The following is a 19,067-nucleotide window of genomic DNA, read 5'->3' on the forward strand; positions in this document are numbered from 1 at the left end:
AGACGTCATGCTTTGTTTACGTCGGGACACCATTTCTGTGCATGTGTGTACAAAAGTCAGCTAGTAATTGGTTTTGCACTAGCGTTTGACTACCTACAATGAAAGGTCTGTTTCTGCGCTTTAATTCTGACTGGCCGTGTAAATTCTTTACTCGGTAAATGTTTTCCATTCGACGGACTAAACATTTTAGTTTTCGGAAGAGCCCAAAATCACACGGCTGGCAAATATATGTAGTTCCTTTCGGTATGTATTTATTTTGCATAGGCCTATGTCTGTTCGTCAAAGATTCAAGTTTTGCATTTTTACTCTGGCCATTGAATGAATGCAAGAAAAATGCGGATGGAAAACGGTTTGGAAACCGTGGCGTACGTGCGCTTTCCCCGTCTTCCCGAAAGATGAAAAATCAGTGACGTATCTGAAGGCGTCCATGTATGCGTTGATATGTTCTTGTACCCTAGGTTCAAGCATTAATTTACTCGAAAACGATCTAGAAAGAAGGTCCAATTTCTCCTACTTTAGAAATGAGATACTGCACTGTGTAGGAGCGCGTAAAACTATTTTACTAATCAACCGTAGCCAAGAACGTCCTTTACACACCACAAGTCAAAACTAGACCTCGGACTTTAGAAAAAAACTATTCTGATTTTGGAGAGAACTTAAACGGAAATTTTATTTACACGTTTCATGTATTTATAAGGTTAGAAATGGTGGTCCTATAGTGCCTAAAATGCCTACATTACGTTAGAACCTTTATTCCTATATGTTATCCCTAGCCTGATTGAAATACTCTTAATCTAGTATTCCGAGAAACTAAAATATTTGCTGACTCTTTTTTCAGTACCTGGAACAGTATATTCTTGAAATGCTTTACAAACAAAATCTTAAAGCACACTCCCCAGAAGTTCTTAATCTCCCACAATAAACACGGCCGCAGTCTGTCACGAGGCGGGAGACAGTGTCCCAGGGAGGTCTCTTCCCGCATCGCGCTCACTTTTCTCTCTCCCTGGCCGCCTTCTGCGTGACGTCATGTGATATGAGACAGCGCTCGCCCTTCCTGCTGACACGTATTACCACTACAGTCTAAAATGGTCATAACTTCTGAACCATTCATGCAAATAATGTCCTGACAAGGTTATTCTAATCCTTATAAAATACTGGAGGAGGTCAAAATTTATTTTGATGAGGAACTCGAGGATAATATCGAAATAATTATTTAATTTTAAGGAGTTATATTTTTTACCGCGGACTGTTGCATAAAATCGCTTCTAGAGGGCAGCCGGTTGGAAATAGGTATGTGCCATCGCGGACTTTTTTTTGTAGAGGTTTCTATGCTGTACATTTCGTACGCTTACACTTGGGGTCCATCGTTGATGGTTCACGCAGCGTAAGCCAAGAAAGTAAGTGACCGACCAACATTTTTATCTCTTTCTAGGTATTTACTGTATATCGGATCACGGATACATAATACTTTTATAGTGGTTCACTACGTGAACAGTGTTCGTGTTGTCAGTATCTGAAGTAGAATAATATAGCCCAGTTCGAAATTTCATATGGTGTTTTTTTTTTGTTTTTTTTTTACAATTTGCTTTACGTCGCACCGACACAGGTAGGTCTTATGGCGGCGATGGGATAGTAAAGGCCTAGGAGTGGGAAGGAAGCCGCCGTGGCCTTAATTAAGGTACAGCCCCAGCATTTGCATGGTGTGAACATGGGAAACCACGGAAAACCATCTTCAGGGCTGCCGACAGTGGGGTTCGAACCTACTATCTCCCGAATACTGGACACTGGCCGCACTTAAGCGACTGCAGCTATCGAGCTCGGTATTGTGTGTTTCACGGTAAGACTGTATCCAGATGCAAAAAAGTAACGAAAACTCTTATTTCTATTATTTAGTCAAAATTTCTAGTATTCCATGACAAAATAATTTGTCTCTACGTAAGGACCAGGACATTTATTAGGATATGGCATTTTAATGCAAAGAGTAAGGAGTTGTCTGTCTGTTAGGTCATCAGCCCAGAGGCTGGTTGGATCCTCAAATAGCACCACCAAAGTGTATGCGGTTATAAGGAAACCGCAAAAACCAATGGCAGCACCAAAATGAGGCGTACTAGGCAAGACGAGGAGTGAGGTAGTTTGCCATTGCTTTCCTCACTGGGTCAGAAAGTGCTATTGCAGCACGACTGACCATATGAGCAACACCTTTCATAACACTCAGATGCACTAGCCGTGCTCTGAATGTCATTACTTAGCACCACCCATACCCCAGCAGCTTCCATATTGTCACAGCCATGGATGAGACTGGGACTTTGGTGAAAGCTACACTTTATTCTGGCCTGTGCCAAGTAAGGAGTTAGCACTGAGAAAATATGCCAATAATACGGCTAAGCTTTAGGCTGGTTCATCAAGTAATTAAGTCTCCTGATACGTACGTTTTAATAATTTAATATAATTCCATACAGATGTCCATATGATGTATATTTTCCTATGCCATTTGATATAAACATTTACTTCATCAGGAAATAAATTAATTATTTTGAGTTGCATGGCAATATTTTATTTCTTATCGTATTATATGTCGTGTATTTGATAGTTGATGTTCTACCTGCTCAGCATGAGACGAAATTTAACGCATTTTCAAGTTTTTAAATCTATTGGAAGTGCCGTTACTTATCGAATCGGACTAAACCAGACTATTATTTGATGAAAGATTGAGAAGATGTTTCACAGGCACGAGAAATCACAGGTTTGCTGTACTGCGACTGTGTACCTTACTCGCTATCATTCATATCCCGTGACGTCATAGCGCTCCAGGCCAATGGAAGCTTCAACCGCCGGAGTAGCCTACCTTTTATTCTAGTTACCTTGACAGTGTCCATTGAAATGCTGGAAGCAAAACTCATTCATTCTGTTAAAACATTTCAGTGTTTCCGTATGGGCAGTGTACGTATGAATTACGCCGAAAGTGTCAGCTTCCAAGTAGTCTTTATTTAAAAAGTGGTTACTGGAGTTTCCCCATTCCAAATCGGATTGTAAAACCATATTCTGTGACGTTGAAGCAAAGAGGTGACTGAAATTTGTTTTGTATTTTCCCCTAACGAGTCATTATCAATTTAGCATAATAAAAATTGGTATTTTAATTCATGCCTATTAAAACAAGTAAAATCGAAGCTGCTTAAAATATGTTTTATAAATATTTTCTTTATATTTGAGAGCCTATTTTAGGCTCCTAAAAATCCGAGGTCTAGTCATAACTTCGACGAGTTAAGTGGCTCAGACGGTTTAAGCACTGACCTTCTGACCCCAACCTCGCAGGTTCGATCCTGGGTCAGTCCGGTGGTATTTGAAGGTGCTCAAATACGTCAGCCTCGGTCTGTAGATTTACTGGCACGTAAAAGAACTCCTACGGGACTAAATTCCGGCACCTCAGTGTCTCCGAAAACCATAAAAGTAGTTAGTGGGACGTAAAGCCAGTAACATCATCATCAGTCATGACTTGCCTGTGTTGTCATTTCACACTTGAATTGGGACTGGTCCGAATTCCAGATATTAACATCTGGGATCCCTTTCTCTTCTTGCAATTCATTAATGAATTTAACACAATTTTTTGCCACCTTAGGTTGTATTTATTAGTCTTTCTTCAAAAAGTTGGTGAATAGTTTCTTACTTTACGGTACCGAATTTTCAAATGCAGTTTAAGTTCTGTCGCAAGTAGAAGTCGCTCTGGAGACTGCGTTTGTGGCAAAACAATTCTCTACCCTCACCAATCCAATATCAATGACCAAGATTGTGACATAATTGCTGGTACGTGACACTGGTTTAGGACAATGCGGTTCATTATTCACATGAGTTCAATTCTATTTATGCACCTGGTTTGCCATCACATGAAGTTACCATAAATACAAGAGTGCAAATAATTCTTCTGAAGAACCTAAATGCACCGAAATTATGCATAGGAGCTCGCCTGAGGGTAAGGGTGTTACACAAGAATATAATTGAGGCAAATATTTTAACACGTTCCGGAAGGGGTGAAATTGTATATATACCACGTATTCCCCCAATTCCTATCCATTATCCCTTACAATTTAGGCGACATCTCTTCCCCGTAATTGTCTGCTTTGCCCTGGCCATAAATATGTTGCAAGGCCAAACGCTACCTACTGCTGGGGTAGAACATGGAAATTCAGGATGTTTCTCACATGGACAATTGTACGCAGTTTCCTCTCGAGACAGTTCTTGTAACTGTATACATGCGCCAGGTGGTGAAACCCAGAATATTATTTATACCAGGGACGTACTCTCCTTGAATGCAAGGCATGCACTGCATGCGTTTCGATGCAAATAACTGCCTGAAATATGATTTTAGGTTGTTTCAAGTCAAATATTAACGATTTCATCCCTCAGAAGTTCAAAAGTTCCGCGCAACTGTACTAGTTCCGTTGCTTGACTACGTGTGGTGCTGGTGTGGTCTCTCCATCTATTCCACTCTTGAAAGAAAGAGACAGCAAATGGAGGAGTTAAGGATGTAAGGCATTCAATCTTAAAATTGCAATCGGTGGCAGACATAGTTCTGAAACCATCCGAATGATGTCACTGCAATTGAAACTTGGTCACACTTTGTCACCCCATACACATGCTACCCTCTGCCTTCTGTTAGCAATTTTGAGAAAGTCGGCATGTCCAAGTTTACTGCGAACGTGACCCACGGATTACCCCCTAGCGAGAACCCAACCTGACAAAACTGACAAATGCCACTGGGCTGGGGTGACTTACCTCAAGTGCTTGAGTTGTGGCTGAGTAGTTCATTCATTGCGTGTTTTGCCGATTATCGAGTTCATTCTGTGTGTGCTGTCCCTGCGCTATTCGTAGTTTTTTGTGTTTTTTTATATTCTCTGCATGTGTGGTATTTGAACGACGAGTCTAAAACGGATATAATTGTAAATCTGTTTGAAAAGCCATTTACTGGCCGTTCGTTTGATGAAAAGATTCAAATTCCCTCGCAAATTTAAATAAATTTAAATAAAAAAATTTAAAAACAGAAAACCAGAATTGTGTTTGCACGTTCAATCCAGAAACTTGCAGTAAAACTGTTTGGCTCTCTGGCTCTGAGTCACTAAACAAATTATTTTGTTGGCCTTGCTTATTGTTTATTTCTGAAAATTCTCCTTGGAACAGCAAGAAACGATTGTCATATCCACGCATGGATATCATTAGGTACCTTTGGTAAAACTAGGATAGATTTGCAGTCGGATAAGCAGAAGTAGGAAAATGTTCTAAGGCACAACGAAGCCGTTAAGAAAAACAGGAAAATTCTGAAACGGCTGATTGCGGTGACATGCTTTCTGTGGAAGCAAGAGTTACCATTCCGTGGGCACAATGAGGCTAGTGAATCCAACAACAGAGGGAATTGCAAAGAACTAAATAAATTGTTAGCCGAGTTTGATGAAAAATTAGTCATTTCACAAAAGCGAATGCATTTACAAGACTGTTTCCACTCATTCAGAACGATTTCTCCGGCTCCATGGCTAAATGGTTGGCGTGCTGGCCTTTGGCCACAGGGCTCCCGGGTTCGATTCCCAGCAGGTTCGGGAATTTTAACCATAATTGGTTCATTTCGCTGGTACGAGGGCTTGGTGTATTTCATCCTCATCACGATACGCAGGTCGCCCACAGGTGTCAATTCAAAAGACCAGCACCGGGCGAGCCGAACTTGTCCTCGGACACTCCCGGCACTAAAAGCCATACGCCATTTCATTTCAGAACGATTTAATTCAAAGCATCTGCATCGTAATGACCGCTGAAATAAAGATTCAGGTTGGGGAAGCTAAATTCATAGGAATTATGATCGATGAGACTTATGATGTTTCGAACTTTTCACAGTTATCTATTGTCCTCAGATACGTTCATAATAGTGATGTTGTTGAAAGATTTGTCGGTCTCTATAATGTGAGTTCTGATAGGACAGCGAATGCATTGATGAAACTTGCGATTGAGTGTCTGGATAACTTTGACTGCCGCGAAAAATTAGTTGCGCAGACTTTCGATGAAGTGGCGGTGCTTGCAGGTCAGCTGAATGGTATGCAAGCTAAATTAAAAGTAGTTCCTGAGGCTGTATTCACCCACTGCTACGCTCACAAGCTTAATTTAGTCTTCTCTCAAGCCATTTCATGACAAAAGAATGTCGTATATTCTTCGCAACAATGAGTGCCTTCGCGACATTTTTTAGCAATTCTTCTAAAGATAACTAACCTGCTGAACAGTATACTGAAGAAAAGGTTTCCTAAACTTGCTCCAACAAGGTGGAACTATTCCAGCCGTTTAGTACAGACCATCGCGGAATATCGTGCTCCTCTCCAAGAGCTTTACGAAAGTATTTTGGAGGAACCTGGGATAACAATACAATTAATGTTGCAAGCGGGTTTCTCGCGAAGTTAATAGAATTTCAGTTCAATTTTATTCTGAACGTTTTTAATGAAATATTTTCATTGACTGATGTTACATATATCATCCTTCAATCTAAGACCCTAGACATTGCATATTGCACCAGAGAAGTGAATTCTTTAGAAACTAAAGTATCTATAATGCAAAACAGTGGATTTGATAACATCTGGGATAGAACAGAAGAGAAATTTGATCCACTAAGGAAGAGAATAAAGCAGGGCCTCTCGAACGCCCAAACTCTCACGCGTGCAGAGCGAGGTGCATAGGCTCTGTGCACTGTGCATCGGTACGCTTCGCCTCAACTCGGCTTGACTCGGATGGTGTAGTGTGCTGAGAGCGACGAAGCGTTTGGTGGTAGACGACGTGTTTATCAGTGAAATAGACAAGCGCACGACAACAACATAATAATGGAGCAACCTGTTTCGAAGAAAGCAAAGACTTCCGAAAGTCCATTTCAATCGAACTGGGAACTTTCGTATTTTTGTTTGTTTGTTTGTCGTGACGATAACGCCAAATGCTTAATCTGTGGGACGATAATTACGTGCGTAAGAAAATCATCTATTGAAAGACACTACAACAGACTACATTCGGAAAATTATTGTGAAATCATAGGAGACGTCAGAGAGAAAGAATTAAGGAAGTTGAAACAGCTTGAAGAAGAGCATTCTATATCCACAAATGAGTTTTGTTCCAGTACTGTAGCATTTTCATTTTGGTTACGGCTTCTGCATTTTTTTTAAATTATGTTTACATTCCTCTCAAACATGTATATGTATTTCTAATTCACTTTTTTAAGTTTTTTAATAACACTGGTAACCTTGTCCCATACAACTGTGCGTCTCCGCTCACCACACGTAAACATTTCGCAGTGGGGGAGAAACAGCAGTGAAGGTGAGGAACGCGGAGACAGGCCGAACGGGGAGACAGGTGTAGGGAGAGAGGAGTGGGGGGTCTGCACTCTGGTCAACCAAGCGAAGTCGTCTTTTGCACCGTGCACAGTGCATGCACCCTGAGAGGCCCTGGAATAAAGGATGAAACTTCATTTTCGGTTAATGATGACTATGTGAGGGTTTACCCGGAAATACACGATATTATTCTAGCACTGTTAAAATATCGCTTCTGTTCATTAGGAGATCTGTCCTCCATTGAAATGCTTGTTTGCAAGAAATTTTCAGTTTTTTCGGGCGATTTTCCTGAAGAGCAGTTCAGTAAATTGATTGAAGTTTATGGAAAATATTTTGATATAGTACGACTTAAATCTGAATTGAGGGCAATGCTCGCTTCTGAACACTTCAAAGATAAGACTGTGGCTCAAATACAGAAATTCCTATTGACCAGTGGTCTCCACAGCGGTCTACCCGAGCTTGATAAGTTGTGCACATTGATTGCTACTATTCCCGCTACATCATCATCATCTATAGAACGCTCTTTCTCGGCCCTAAAGCGAATAAAAACTTTCTTCCGCAATTCTCAAAGTTAAAGTCGTCTCTCTGCATTAGGAATGATGTCTATAGAGAAAGATCCTCTTGTTAAGATGAATACACGCGAGGACTTATACAGTGACGTCATCGAGTAATTTCGCAAAAAGAATCGCAGGGTCGAGTTCACCTACATGTAATAAGGGTGAGTAGAATTGAAATTTACTTAATACATTTTGTGTTACTAGTTGCATGCCTCAATGGAGATTCCAGGATACGCCACTGATTTATACCGAAGCTCTCCAATAGAATAATGTTCTTTTCACAAACACAACGAATATCTTCAACTTACGCAATACCACCTACGAAGTATTTCACAATTTCTACACTTCTCTTTTTAGATAAATATTTACTTGCCAGGAAGACTGTCCTTTAAGGAACAGACTGCCACATTCATATTCACACTCTTGCTGCAAATCAGATGTAGTTTTAATAACTACAGGGCAGTATTATTGGACCTTCATGGTTTCTTATACCGATATAAATGATATGAATAAAGAACTGGAATCACAGAGAAGGCGAATTGCGGATGATGTTATACTGCATAGAGTAGTAAATGAGTTGCAGGATTTGTGAGAGACTGCAGAGGGACTTAATGTTGAGACAGCAGACAATGGTATGAATGTAAATGGGATGAAAAGTCAAGTTTTATGTTTCACCGAGAGAAAAAGTCCTCTCAGTTTTAAATAATATGTTGATGGGGTGATAGTACCTCATGCGGAACACTGTAAGTACCTAGGTGTTAATATAACGGATGATCTTCATTGGGGAAATCGTATTAACGAGTTTGTTCAAGGTTACAGATCTCTTCACATGGTTGTGAGAGTATTTAGGGGTTGTAGTAAGAATGTAAAGGAGAGGGCGTACAAGTCTCTGGTAAGACCACAGAGTATGACTCCAGTGTATGGGACCCTTACCAGGACTACTTGATGTGAGAACTGGAAAAAAAAAAAAAATCAAAGGAAAGCAGCACAGTTTGTTCTGGGTGATTTCTGACAAAGGAGCAGTGTTACGAAAATGTTGCAAACTTTGGGCTGGGAAGACTTGGGAGTAAGGAGAAGAGATGCTCAACTATGTGGTATGTTTGAAACTGTCAGTCGAGAAATGATGTGCAATGACATATGTAGAAGAATAAGCTTGAGTGAAGCTTTTAACCCTTGCAGGGTCAAGCAGGATACATGTTCTCCCTCAGCCATATTTTTCAAGGATATATAACAGAATAACTTCTGCGCATCAGTATTTTTAGTAGCTGACTTTAAATTATTGCGGAATGCAGTAATAATGTACTCGGTTCATGGGAAGTAGTATATTCTATTCGGACAAGGATTTTTCTTCTGGGGTCCAAAATGTACCTCAATTGGCACTGTGAAATTCCTTTTCACGAACAATTTTTCGGTACTCTATGGTAATATTGTTGCAGGGAAGTTGACAGTACTAATTCATCAGCTTGAACTAGTAACTGTTAGTATAGTTGATGACTGATAATAAAATAGACGCACATCTTTGTCAATATGATGGATCTTCTGCAGAAGTAGATTCAGAAAGTGACAACCTCTACTTAATATCCCAATGTTGGAAGAAAACTAAATGTGAAGGCCTACAATATCGAAAGCTCATAAAACTGATCAACAATAACGTTACAATGACTACTGTGATGTGATTTGACAGCCATTCATCTCCGATAGATGGGATTACTGCTATATCCCGAGTAAAACAGCATGTTTGAATATTGGGGGAAAGTAACCGGCATGGGCGCCCGCAAGGGGGGGAGGGGGGCGCTCGCCCCCCCCCCCGGAATTCTATAAAGGTTGATATTCAATTGGTTTAATATCATACCAGAGTATTCCATAAACTGAATTTACTGACAGTCGTCTAGTATCTGTTATAACCGGAAATTTCTGTAAACAATTCAATGTTGCTGACGTTATATTGGTTTTTATATTCAAGAAAATTGTTAATGCGCCCCCCCCCCCCACCTGGAAAAGATCCTGCGGGCGCCCATGGTAACCGGGGAGTTGGATAACTTTGCACATGCTACATGATTGTCCGGTAAACGATTGGTGCCGTACTGCAGCTAGTATTGTACATTTAAATACACATGGCTAAATGTGATTTGATAGAATAGGATAGATAGGATATTCTTGCAGAAAGAAACATGTCACTCTTTGTTTATTAATGAAAATTAAAATCTAGAGCCTGTTTCCAATCATTCGAGCGGGTCAGGAATGAAATGAATGAAGCCCCATCTTGCGGCGAGGATAGTTGTGCCGACTGCCGAAGTCTGAGGCATTTCCCTGGAACAGTGATTAATGACTGACGGATGAAATTAAATGGTAATGGAGAGTGTTGTTGGAATGAAAGATGACAGGGGAAACCGGAGTACCCGGAGAAAAACCTGTCCCGCCTCCGCTTTGTCCAGCACAAATCTCACATGGAGTGACCGGGATTTGACCCAAGGAATCCAGCGGTGAGAGGCCGGCGCACTGCCGCCTGAACCACGGAGGCTACTATTTATTAATAATGTGTTATATTTTTACAGGTATATCATAGTGTTAAATGTATTATAATTAGTGCTTCAACAGACTGAAAAACTTCATAGAATAGAGGTACAGAGCATTAATGACATGGATAAAGTGGTCACAATGGACACTGCAACAATCATCCACAAGTTCTGAGCCTGTCTCTTGAAGAACTGGTAAAATATATGTTGAAAATTCCATAGTATATTGCAGAAGAAAAATACCTTAATTGGGTTGGACTGTGTTAAGGCACTGCATACACAATAGATGATTTTCCCAACACCTTGGTGGCAGGGTTGAAAGATAAAAAATGGAAACTGAATACATAAGGCCTGACAAAGAGGATGAAAAGAGAAAAGTCCGGAACAAGTAACTTTTTTTTTTTTTTTTTTTTTTACAAGTTGCTTTACGTCGCACCGACACAGATAGGTCTTACGGCGACGATGGGATAGGAAGGAGCTAGGAGTGGGAAGGAAGCGGCCGTGGCCTTAATTGAAGTACCGCCCCAGCATTTGCCTGATGTGAAAATGGGAAACCACGGAAAACCATCTTCAGGGCTGCCGACAGTGGGGTTCGAACCTACTATCTCCCGAATACTGGATACTGACCGCACTTAAGTGACTGCAGCTATCGAGCTCGGTGGAACAAGTAACAGGAGGTTTTAAGGTTCACCTCAGGACACCAAATTAGCACTCCATATTTAAGTTCTTGTGAACTTCTTCAATAAAAGTTTTGTACTAAATTTAGCAGTAAAAAGTTTGATTGTGCAGTTTATTAAAGGCAGTTTAACTAACAGTATGTTTTGTCATGGTAGTTTTCTTCTTTGCCACTAACAGATTTTCAATGAAAATGAGATGGCCATAGACTATGCCTGGGGAGGAAGCAGTGATGGCCTTAAATTAAGGTAAAGCCTCACCATTTGCTTGGTCTGTAACCCACCATCTCTTGACTGACCATGCAGTTTGCTCCACTACACCATTCTCCACATGGGCTATAATCCAACCAAGTTATCATAATTTCATGAAACAAAGAAAAAAAAACTTATTTCCAGCTTACATTTAAAATGCAGAAAAATAAAATAGTTTGATAGAATATCTAAAATCCACCACCATCTTCACTAAAGCCCTCCTATGGAGTTCATTTTAGCCTAACTGGACATATATTAGACTGAGCAGTTTGACCACTAATTCAAAAGCCATTACAGGATAGTGCAGGAAATGTCTCATGTGGGCATGTAGTCATCAGGACTGTACAATGGAATAACGGAAGAAAGTTATTTTCTCTGATGAGCCACTTTGAAGTGATGGGGCAGGGGGTTCAATATGTGCGCTGAGGTAAGAATGAGCTGTTAACTTCAGCACATTTGTAACAGACCATAAAACACCCAATGAAGATGTTTTGGGAGTCTTTTAGGCATTAAGGAATGGGACAGTTAGTACTAGCTGACAGGATGATTGAATATGACCGGCACATACTAATACTGGAAAGGAGAGTTGTTGGGGAGCTGCAGAAGACGTTTCCAGATGTTAATGGAATTTTTCAAAAAGGTTTGGCTCCTTGCCATACTTCGTAGAAAATTCTTAGTGAAAACAATATTTGTGCCCTTACAATGGCCAAGGAACTTCCCTTGATATTAATTCAACTTGTGGACTATTTGCAACAGAAGAATAGGAAAAAACCCTCACTGTTGCACAAATATTCACACGATACAGTCCCCAGATTGTGCGGTTTCATGATGACTAATCTATATATATAAAATAAGAGTTTTGTCTGTACACTGCTCAAAATTTAAAAAGGATGGTGTTTCTGTATCAGTCATGTCCACAGTAACAAGGAAATGCATTTTTTAATTTTCCGTAATTTCTGTCTGTATGTATGTACACGCACCACGAGAAAACGGCTGAAGAGAAGTTAATGAAAATCGGTATGTTAAGTCCGGGAATAAGTCGCTACAATCTAGGTCATAAATAATCTTTTTCGCGATGAGAGAAATGGTAGTTTAGGGGAAGGCCTAAAATTTAATTCTCAAATATTTGTTATTAGTGGTCCTATCTTAATGAAAACCGGTATGTAAAGTTCTAAAATAAGTCGCTACAATATAAACTATAAATAATCTTATTCATTCTGAAAGAAATGGTAGTTTAGGGGAAGGCCCAAAATTTTATTCACAAATATTTATGTTATTAGTGGCCCTATCTTTAGTAAAATAAGTATCCAATGTCGTCGAATAAGTCGCTACAATCTACGCCATAAATAATCTTATTCACGCTGAGAGAAATGGTAGTTTAGGGGAAGGCCTAAAATTTAATTCTCAAATATTTATTAGTCGTCCCATCGTAAATAAAATCGGTACGCAAAGTCGGGGAATAAGTCGCTACAATCTTGGCCATAAATGACTTTATTCACGCTGAGCGAAATGATAGTTTAGGGGAAGGCCCAAAATTTAATTCTCGAATATTTGTGTTATTAGTGGTCGTATTGACAATTACTATATAAATAAAGTTACATAGTATTAACTCCCAATCATTTATGTCATATATTTTGACCGTACCGCCTATGATAACGGAGATATTCATGAATATGGATTTTTATTGCTAAGATCATATCAGCGCCGTCACGAGAAACTGGGTGAACAGAATTGAATGAAAATCGGTATGTAAAGGAACTACAGTCTACGCTATAATTAATTTTATAAGACGGCCTTATATTACAAAGTTGAAAGAAAACAATGTGATGGCCTACAATACAGAAAGCTCATAACATTGATCAACAATAACATTACACTGACCATTGTTTGTTGTGATTTGCTTTGTGTCTCCGTTGCCATTCATCTCCGATATATGGGATTACTGCTGTATACTGAGTTTTTTTAAATTTGTTCAACGCCGCGCCGACACAGATAGGACTCATGGCGACGATGGGATACGAAAGGGCTAGGAGTGGGAAGGAAGCAGCCCCTCAGTTAATTACGTTACAGCCCCAGCATTTTCCTGGTGTGAAAATTAGAGACCACGGAAAACCATCTTCAGGGCTGTCGACAGTGGAGTTCGAATCCACTACCTCCCGGATCCAAGCTCACAGCTATGCGCCCCTAACCGCACAGCCAACTCACCCGGCCGTACCGAGTATAACAGCCTGCCTGAAAATTGGCGGGAAGTAGCTGGGGAGTTAGATAAATTTCTGATACTACTGATACATAACAAACTGGTTCATCGCAGCATTCGAGCTATTCAATTCCTACTCCAAGGCACTGATTGGAATGAGCAGTGTGCATATTTAACGGAATAATGGCAAAGAAGTATTCACGGCTGTCTGCGGTCTGGTTATTGCAGCACTGGAACTTTGGACTGTTAGATCGGCACCGTAGTACTGTCCGTTAAAAGTGAGAAAATGTGCGGTTTATTAATTTGATCGAGCATTTTATATAACATTGCTTTTAATCACTACATTCCCTCTCACGACTTCAGGTAGGAAAACCGCAAAGACAGTCTTTCTGAGAATCCCGTACCGAAGCATGGGTACATCAGCTAGTTTTAAAATAATTCTCAAACCTGTGGAGCTACGCAAAATCGCGTAAACCAATTTATAAAACGGAAAGGACATTTTTTCTATTATCAACGATTAAAAGGTATGTATTAGGTGAATAAATATATAAAATCTGTATCCTACTCTTGTTTACTGATTAATTGCATGGGACTGTAGGCAGCCTACATATGCCACTGACTTGGAATGATTACCACTGCCAGGCCTTAATAGGGGAATTATTCAAAACACTGGTCACTGCAGCAAGGAAAATCTGTCTACATATTTTATCTTTGCTATTGGTTTAACATCACATTTACACATTGAAGGTTTTCGCGACGCAACGATGGGAAAGGGCTAGGATAACATCATTACATACAATCAAGTCGGAGTTCTTGTACAGACAAGCACTCTTTGTATGATGATGAGTACGTGAGAAGCAAGAGATGTTTACAACAAAAATAATTTCCAGGATGAAGACTACCAGTTTTGGATACATTCCGAAGGGTTTAAAGACGACTGCGTGAAACGATATCCTCTGGAAGAGAACTGTTCAGGATGTGCCAGTGACTTCTGATAACGAAGAAGCTGTGCATAATGCAATGGGGAAGAATGCCTAGACCAACTCATGAGCCATAGCACATATAATCATCTAAGGGTCTGTACTGCATACTGCATCGCAATGAATTGTGCAAGCCAATGTTATATGTGATTATAATTATAGCGACTAGCGTAGGATTGAAATAAATGCTTAAAAATATTCCATTAGCATCAGGTTTCAACCTCCGAAGACTCTACAAAATATTAGCCCGTTAAACGTATCCGGCCACAATTAATATACTGGGTGGTTCACCAACCCTTGCGATTTAGTTCTATGCATACCACCGCTTTTACAGTACTACATTTCTCAAGTACATCGGTAGCCTCTCCCTAAACCGGGGTAATATAAGAGAGATGTGTGTTTACAGGCTAAAAGACAGCCCAGAATTAATTATGGGCACCTAGAATGAACTCTTAAAACTAGCACAGATGCAAAGAACCTGTACCTTACAACAGGAGGTGCATACACACATCAAGAGCAGAAGCTGTATAGGCTGGAAACTGCGTGTTGCATGTCACGCCTCGCATTAGCTTACTTGGCAGAGGTACAGTGAGAGTTGTGATAATGGGCGGTGCTCGAAGGTTCAAACCCACGCAAATATATATTTATTTTACCGCTAACTGCCTGGAATGTGGTACAGTTGCATACTTGATAGCGTCCATGGACTCACTTGATTATTTGCACCTGTGATGGGCCGTACGTATATCGTGGCATACGGTATTGAGCTGGAACGGATGAGGATGGTCTGTGGCTAGGACTCAGGCAACCAATTACAGTAGCTGCATCGAACTGTTCCAAGCTTTGTAGACCACAGGTACGGCAAAGTGTGCCCCACTGGAACGATAAAATGTGATGGCAGGTAGGTATGAAGCTGCACAAACTCGAGGCAAGTCACAACAAAACACTATCCGTCTTACTAATAAACGGTGTATAACTTTTATACAAGGTTTATACACCGTTTACGCGAAATTCGTTACTAATAAACCGTGTATAAGCCTCCTGTGTATACATCTGTTATAGTTATTCACTGAATTGCTTATACAGTCCAGGACCCTTGTATAAGCGTTGTATAGCAGCGTGTAGCGGAAAAAAAGAAACGAGTGAGCAGTTTATTTTCGTGGTATTTATTGTCGACAGTAATATAATCGTTGTAAAATATTCGACTTATCCATTTAACATTGAACACACGTTGAAAGAATGACGATAACGTTGATGATCTTCACGATATTTTAAACATAGAAGACATACGGTACCGTACACCATTCAGAGGTTATGGAAGCTAATCTTCGTCAAGTAAAACACTTTAAAGAGACGGAATGACAATGAATAACTATAAAAGAAATGATGGTTGGGTGTATTTTTGTGTAAAAATGTGTTACAGCTTAATAGACCTTTGATATTGCGAGTTTATTATACACTATCTTTCTTAATTGAGTAGGTACCTACCGTATACAATGGGACATATTCCTCGAGATGAAAAGTGGCATAACTTGAAAACCATACGTAATATGATTTCCATACTTTGTAGTTGAATACGTAGATATGTGATGTATAAATGCCTAATAGAAACTTTTTTGATCTAACCTTTCGTTTAGCTACAAAACAGGTTTTCCTTTCTCCTGAAAAGTAAGGATTTTGGAATGTGTACCCTTTTCAACTCGCCGATTCAATTACAATTGCTCACGTTTTCCGAACTACCCCAGTTAGGAGCTTTTGATATTTTCTTAAGCTTTTCCATTTTTTTTTTAGCGTCCATTACACAAGCAAGCTGAAGAAATGTTGATATCAATATAAGTCAATTTCCAGCTGTCTCACGGAATGACAATGAATAACTATAAAATAAATTGTGGTTGGGCGTATGTTTGTGTATTAAGGTGTTACTGCTTAATAGACTTTAAATTGCGAGTTTATTATACATTATCTGCCTCTACAACGATCTTAGATCTTTCTCAAATTTGAGTATAAAAAGGGACATATTCCTTGACATAAAAAATGGTATAACTTGAAAACCGTACGTAATATGATTTCAATACTTTGTAGTTGAATACGTAGAAATGTGATGTATAAATGCCTAATAGAAACTTTTTTGATCTAACCTTTCGTTTAGCTACAAAACAGGTTTTCCTTTCTCCTGAAAAGTAAGGATTTTGGAATGTGTACCCTTTTCAACCCGCCGATTCAATTACAATTGCTTACGTTTTCCGTACTATCCCAGTTAGGAGCTATTGATCTTTTCTTAAGCCATTCCATTTCTTTTTTTTTTGGCGTTCATTACACAAGCAAGCTGAAGAAATGTTGATATCAGTATAAGCGAATTTCCAGCTGTCTCACTTAGTGTTGCCACTGCCTTTTCGATATGCCGTGCTACTGTGCGACTTTCCGGAAAGTTTTGCTCGTAGATAACCAGCAGAGCGATCACAAAGGCGGTGAACGTGCGAAATACGTCAGTGAACTGCAGGAAGAGATTCCTACTCTTTGGAACGAGTGTATACGTGCTGTGTAGTAATACAATGCGTATACCTCGTTTATTAGTAAGAAAAATGTAAAACGCTTATACAGGGTTTATTCACTGTATAACTAAACAAGAGTTAAACAACGGTATAAGGACGTTTTATTAGTAAGACCCAAAGCTTATTCGCTGTCTCGGTGATGTATTCCAATGACAAGTATGTGGATATGTTACTCTTCTATGGAGAAACTACAGACAGAATGCATGCCAGGTACAATGCCTGTATAGACAACAACTAAAAGGCATATTTCGGAGTGTGGAAAGACGTCTGCAAGCTACTGCATCCCTGGGAATGATACGGCCAATTCAAGATCCCGCCACGTCTACTCACAATGAAGTGGTGGTGTTGGATGCAGTGCAGGGTAACCCCCACACTCACACACGGCGCATTGCAGAGGAGATGAACAGCAGCTGATATTGCATACCCAGCGGTTTCACCCGTACTATCTGCACTTAAATCAGGAGCTCTATGTTCATGATCACGAAGCACAGGTGGCATTTTGTTAATGGACTCTATAGCCTGGGACAATGATCCCGCATTTTAGTGACCATCTTATTTACGGACAAAGCAAGGTTCGACAACAATAGAACCATTAATCGATGTAATGTGCATAACTGAAGTGTGGATAATACCCAATGGGTACGGCAGGCAACATTTCAAGTGCAGCGGGTCGTGAACGTATGGTGTGGCATTATGCGTGAACACCTCATTGGTCCCCCATTTCTTTGAGGGATCTCTGACGGAAGAACGCTATCTGTGATTTCTCCAAGATGACCTACCACCGTTCTTGGAACATGTGCTACTCCTCAACTGCTGCAGGATGTGGTTTGAACATCATGGAGCTGAATCACACTAGGCAGTGATCATCCAGAACCATCTCCATGCGACGTATCCTCACCTAGTTTGTAAATAAGATGGTTGCTAAAAAAGGCAGGATCAGTATCCACATGCTATAGGGTCCACTGAGAGAACACCACGTGTGCTTCAAAAAACATGACCATGGACCTCCTGGTGTAACTGCATATGGTGTCCGACTCGTTGGCTGAATGGTCAGCATACTGGCCTTGGGTTCAGAGGGTCCTGAGTTCGATTCCCGGCCGAGTCGGGGATTTTAACCTTCATTGGTTAATTCCAATGGCTCGGGGACTGGGTATTTGTGATGCCCCCAACATCCCTGCAACTCACACACCACACATAACACTATCCTCCACCACAATAACACGCAGTTACCTACACATGGCAGATGCCGCCCACCCTCATCAGAGGGTCTGCCTTACAAGGGCTGCACTTGGCTAGAAATAGCCACACGAAATTATTATTACTGCATATGGTACGGGTGAAACCACTGGGTATGCAATATCTGCATAACAGACACCTGGCGGATGTTCGTCTCCCGTGCAATGGCCCATGCGCTAGTATGAGGGTTACAATGGACAGCATCCAACACAACCACTTCATTATGAGCAGACGCCATGGGATGATTTCGAACAGGCCATGTCCTTCCCAGGGACGCAACCCGCTGAAGTTTTTCCACGCTCCGAAATGTCATGCATGTCGGTTGTCGTCTAGCCGGATAGCATTCTTGATACAGGCTTTGTGCCTGGTATGCATTCTGTCTAGTTTCTCCGTAGATGAGTAACATATCCACATAATCATCACTAGAGTACATCACGATGCAGTGAATAAGCTTTGCATTGTTGTGTTATGGCTTGGCTTGATGGTGGGGAGTTCATGCGGCTACATACCCACTTGCCACACATGTCATTATCATTCCAATGGGGCACACTTAGCCCCACCTGTGGTCTACAACACATCCACATATGCCACAACACTTAATTTTCATGATTTTGTAGAATCTATCAAGTATGCAACCTTGCCCACATCCCAGGCAATTGGCAGCAAAATTTTTAAAAAAACTTGCAAGGGATTCAAACCTTCATGCACCGTGCACCTGCCAAGCGAGCTACTGCAAGGCTTGACATGCAGCTTGCAGTTTCCA

The 19,067-nt window shown here is 40.5% G+C and overlaps 1 protein-coding gene across 4 annotated transcripts in view; it reads right to left on the bottom strand.

Annotated features, from left to right (window-relative positions):
* mys (myospheroid) overlaps positions 1–19,067 on the bottom strand; it is a 331,725-nt gene that overhangs the window by 302,739 nt on the left and 9,919 nt on the right. For 2 of the 4 annotated variants that reach the window (XM_068226367.1, XM_068226368.1), the window contains exon 2: positions 15,229–15,392. The exons of the other annotated variants lie outside the window; for them this stretch is intronic. In XM_068226367.1, coding sequence (XP_068082468.1) covers positions 15,229–15,272 — 44 coding nt within the window. In that variant the 5' untranslated portion in view covers positions 15,273–15,392. The remainder of the gene's footprint in view (positions 1–15,228; positions 15,393–19,067) is intronic. 4 annotated transcript variants of the gene reach the window in all.

Source organism: Anabrus simplex, chromosome 2, assembly GCF_040414725.1.
Source record: "Anabrus simplex isolate iqAnaSimp1 chromosome 2, ASM4041472v1, whole genome shotgun sequence".
Taxonomy (NCBI): domain Eukaryota; kingdom Metazoa; phylum Arthropoda; class Insecta; order Orthoptera; family Tettigoniidae; genus Anabrus; species Anabrus simplex.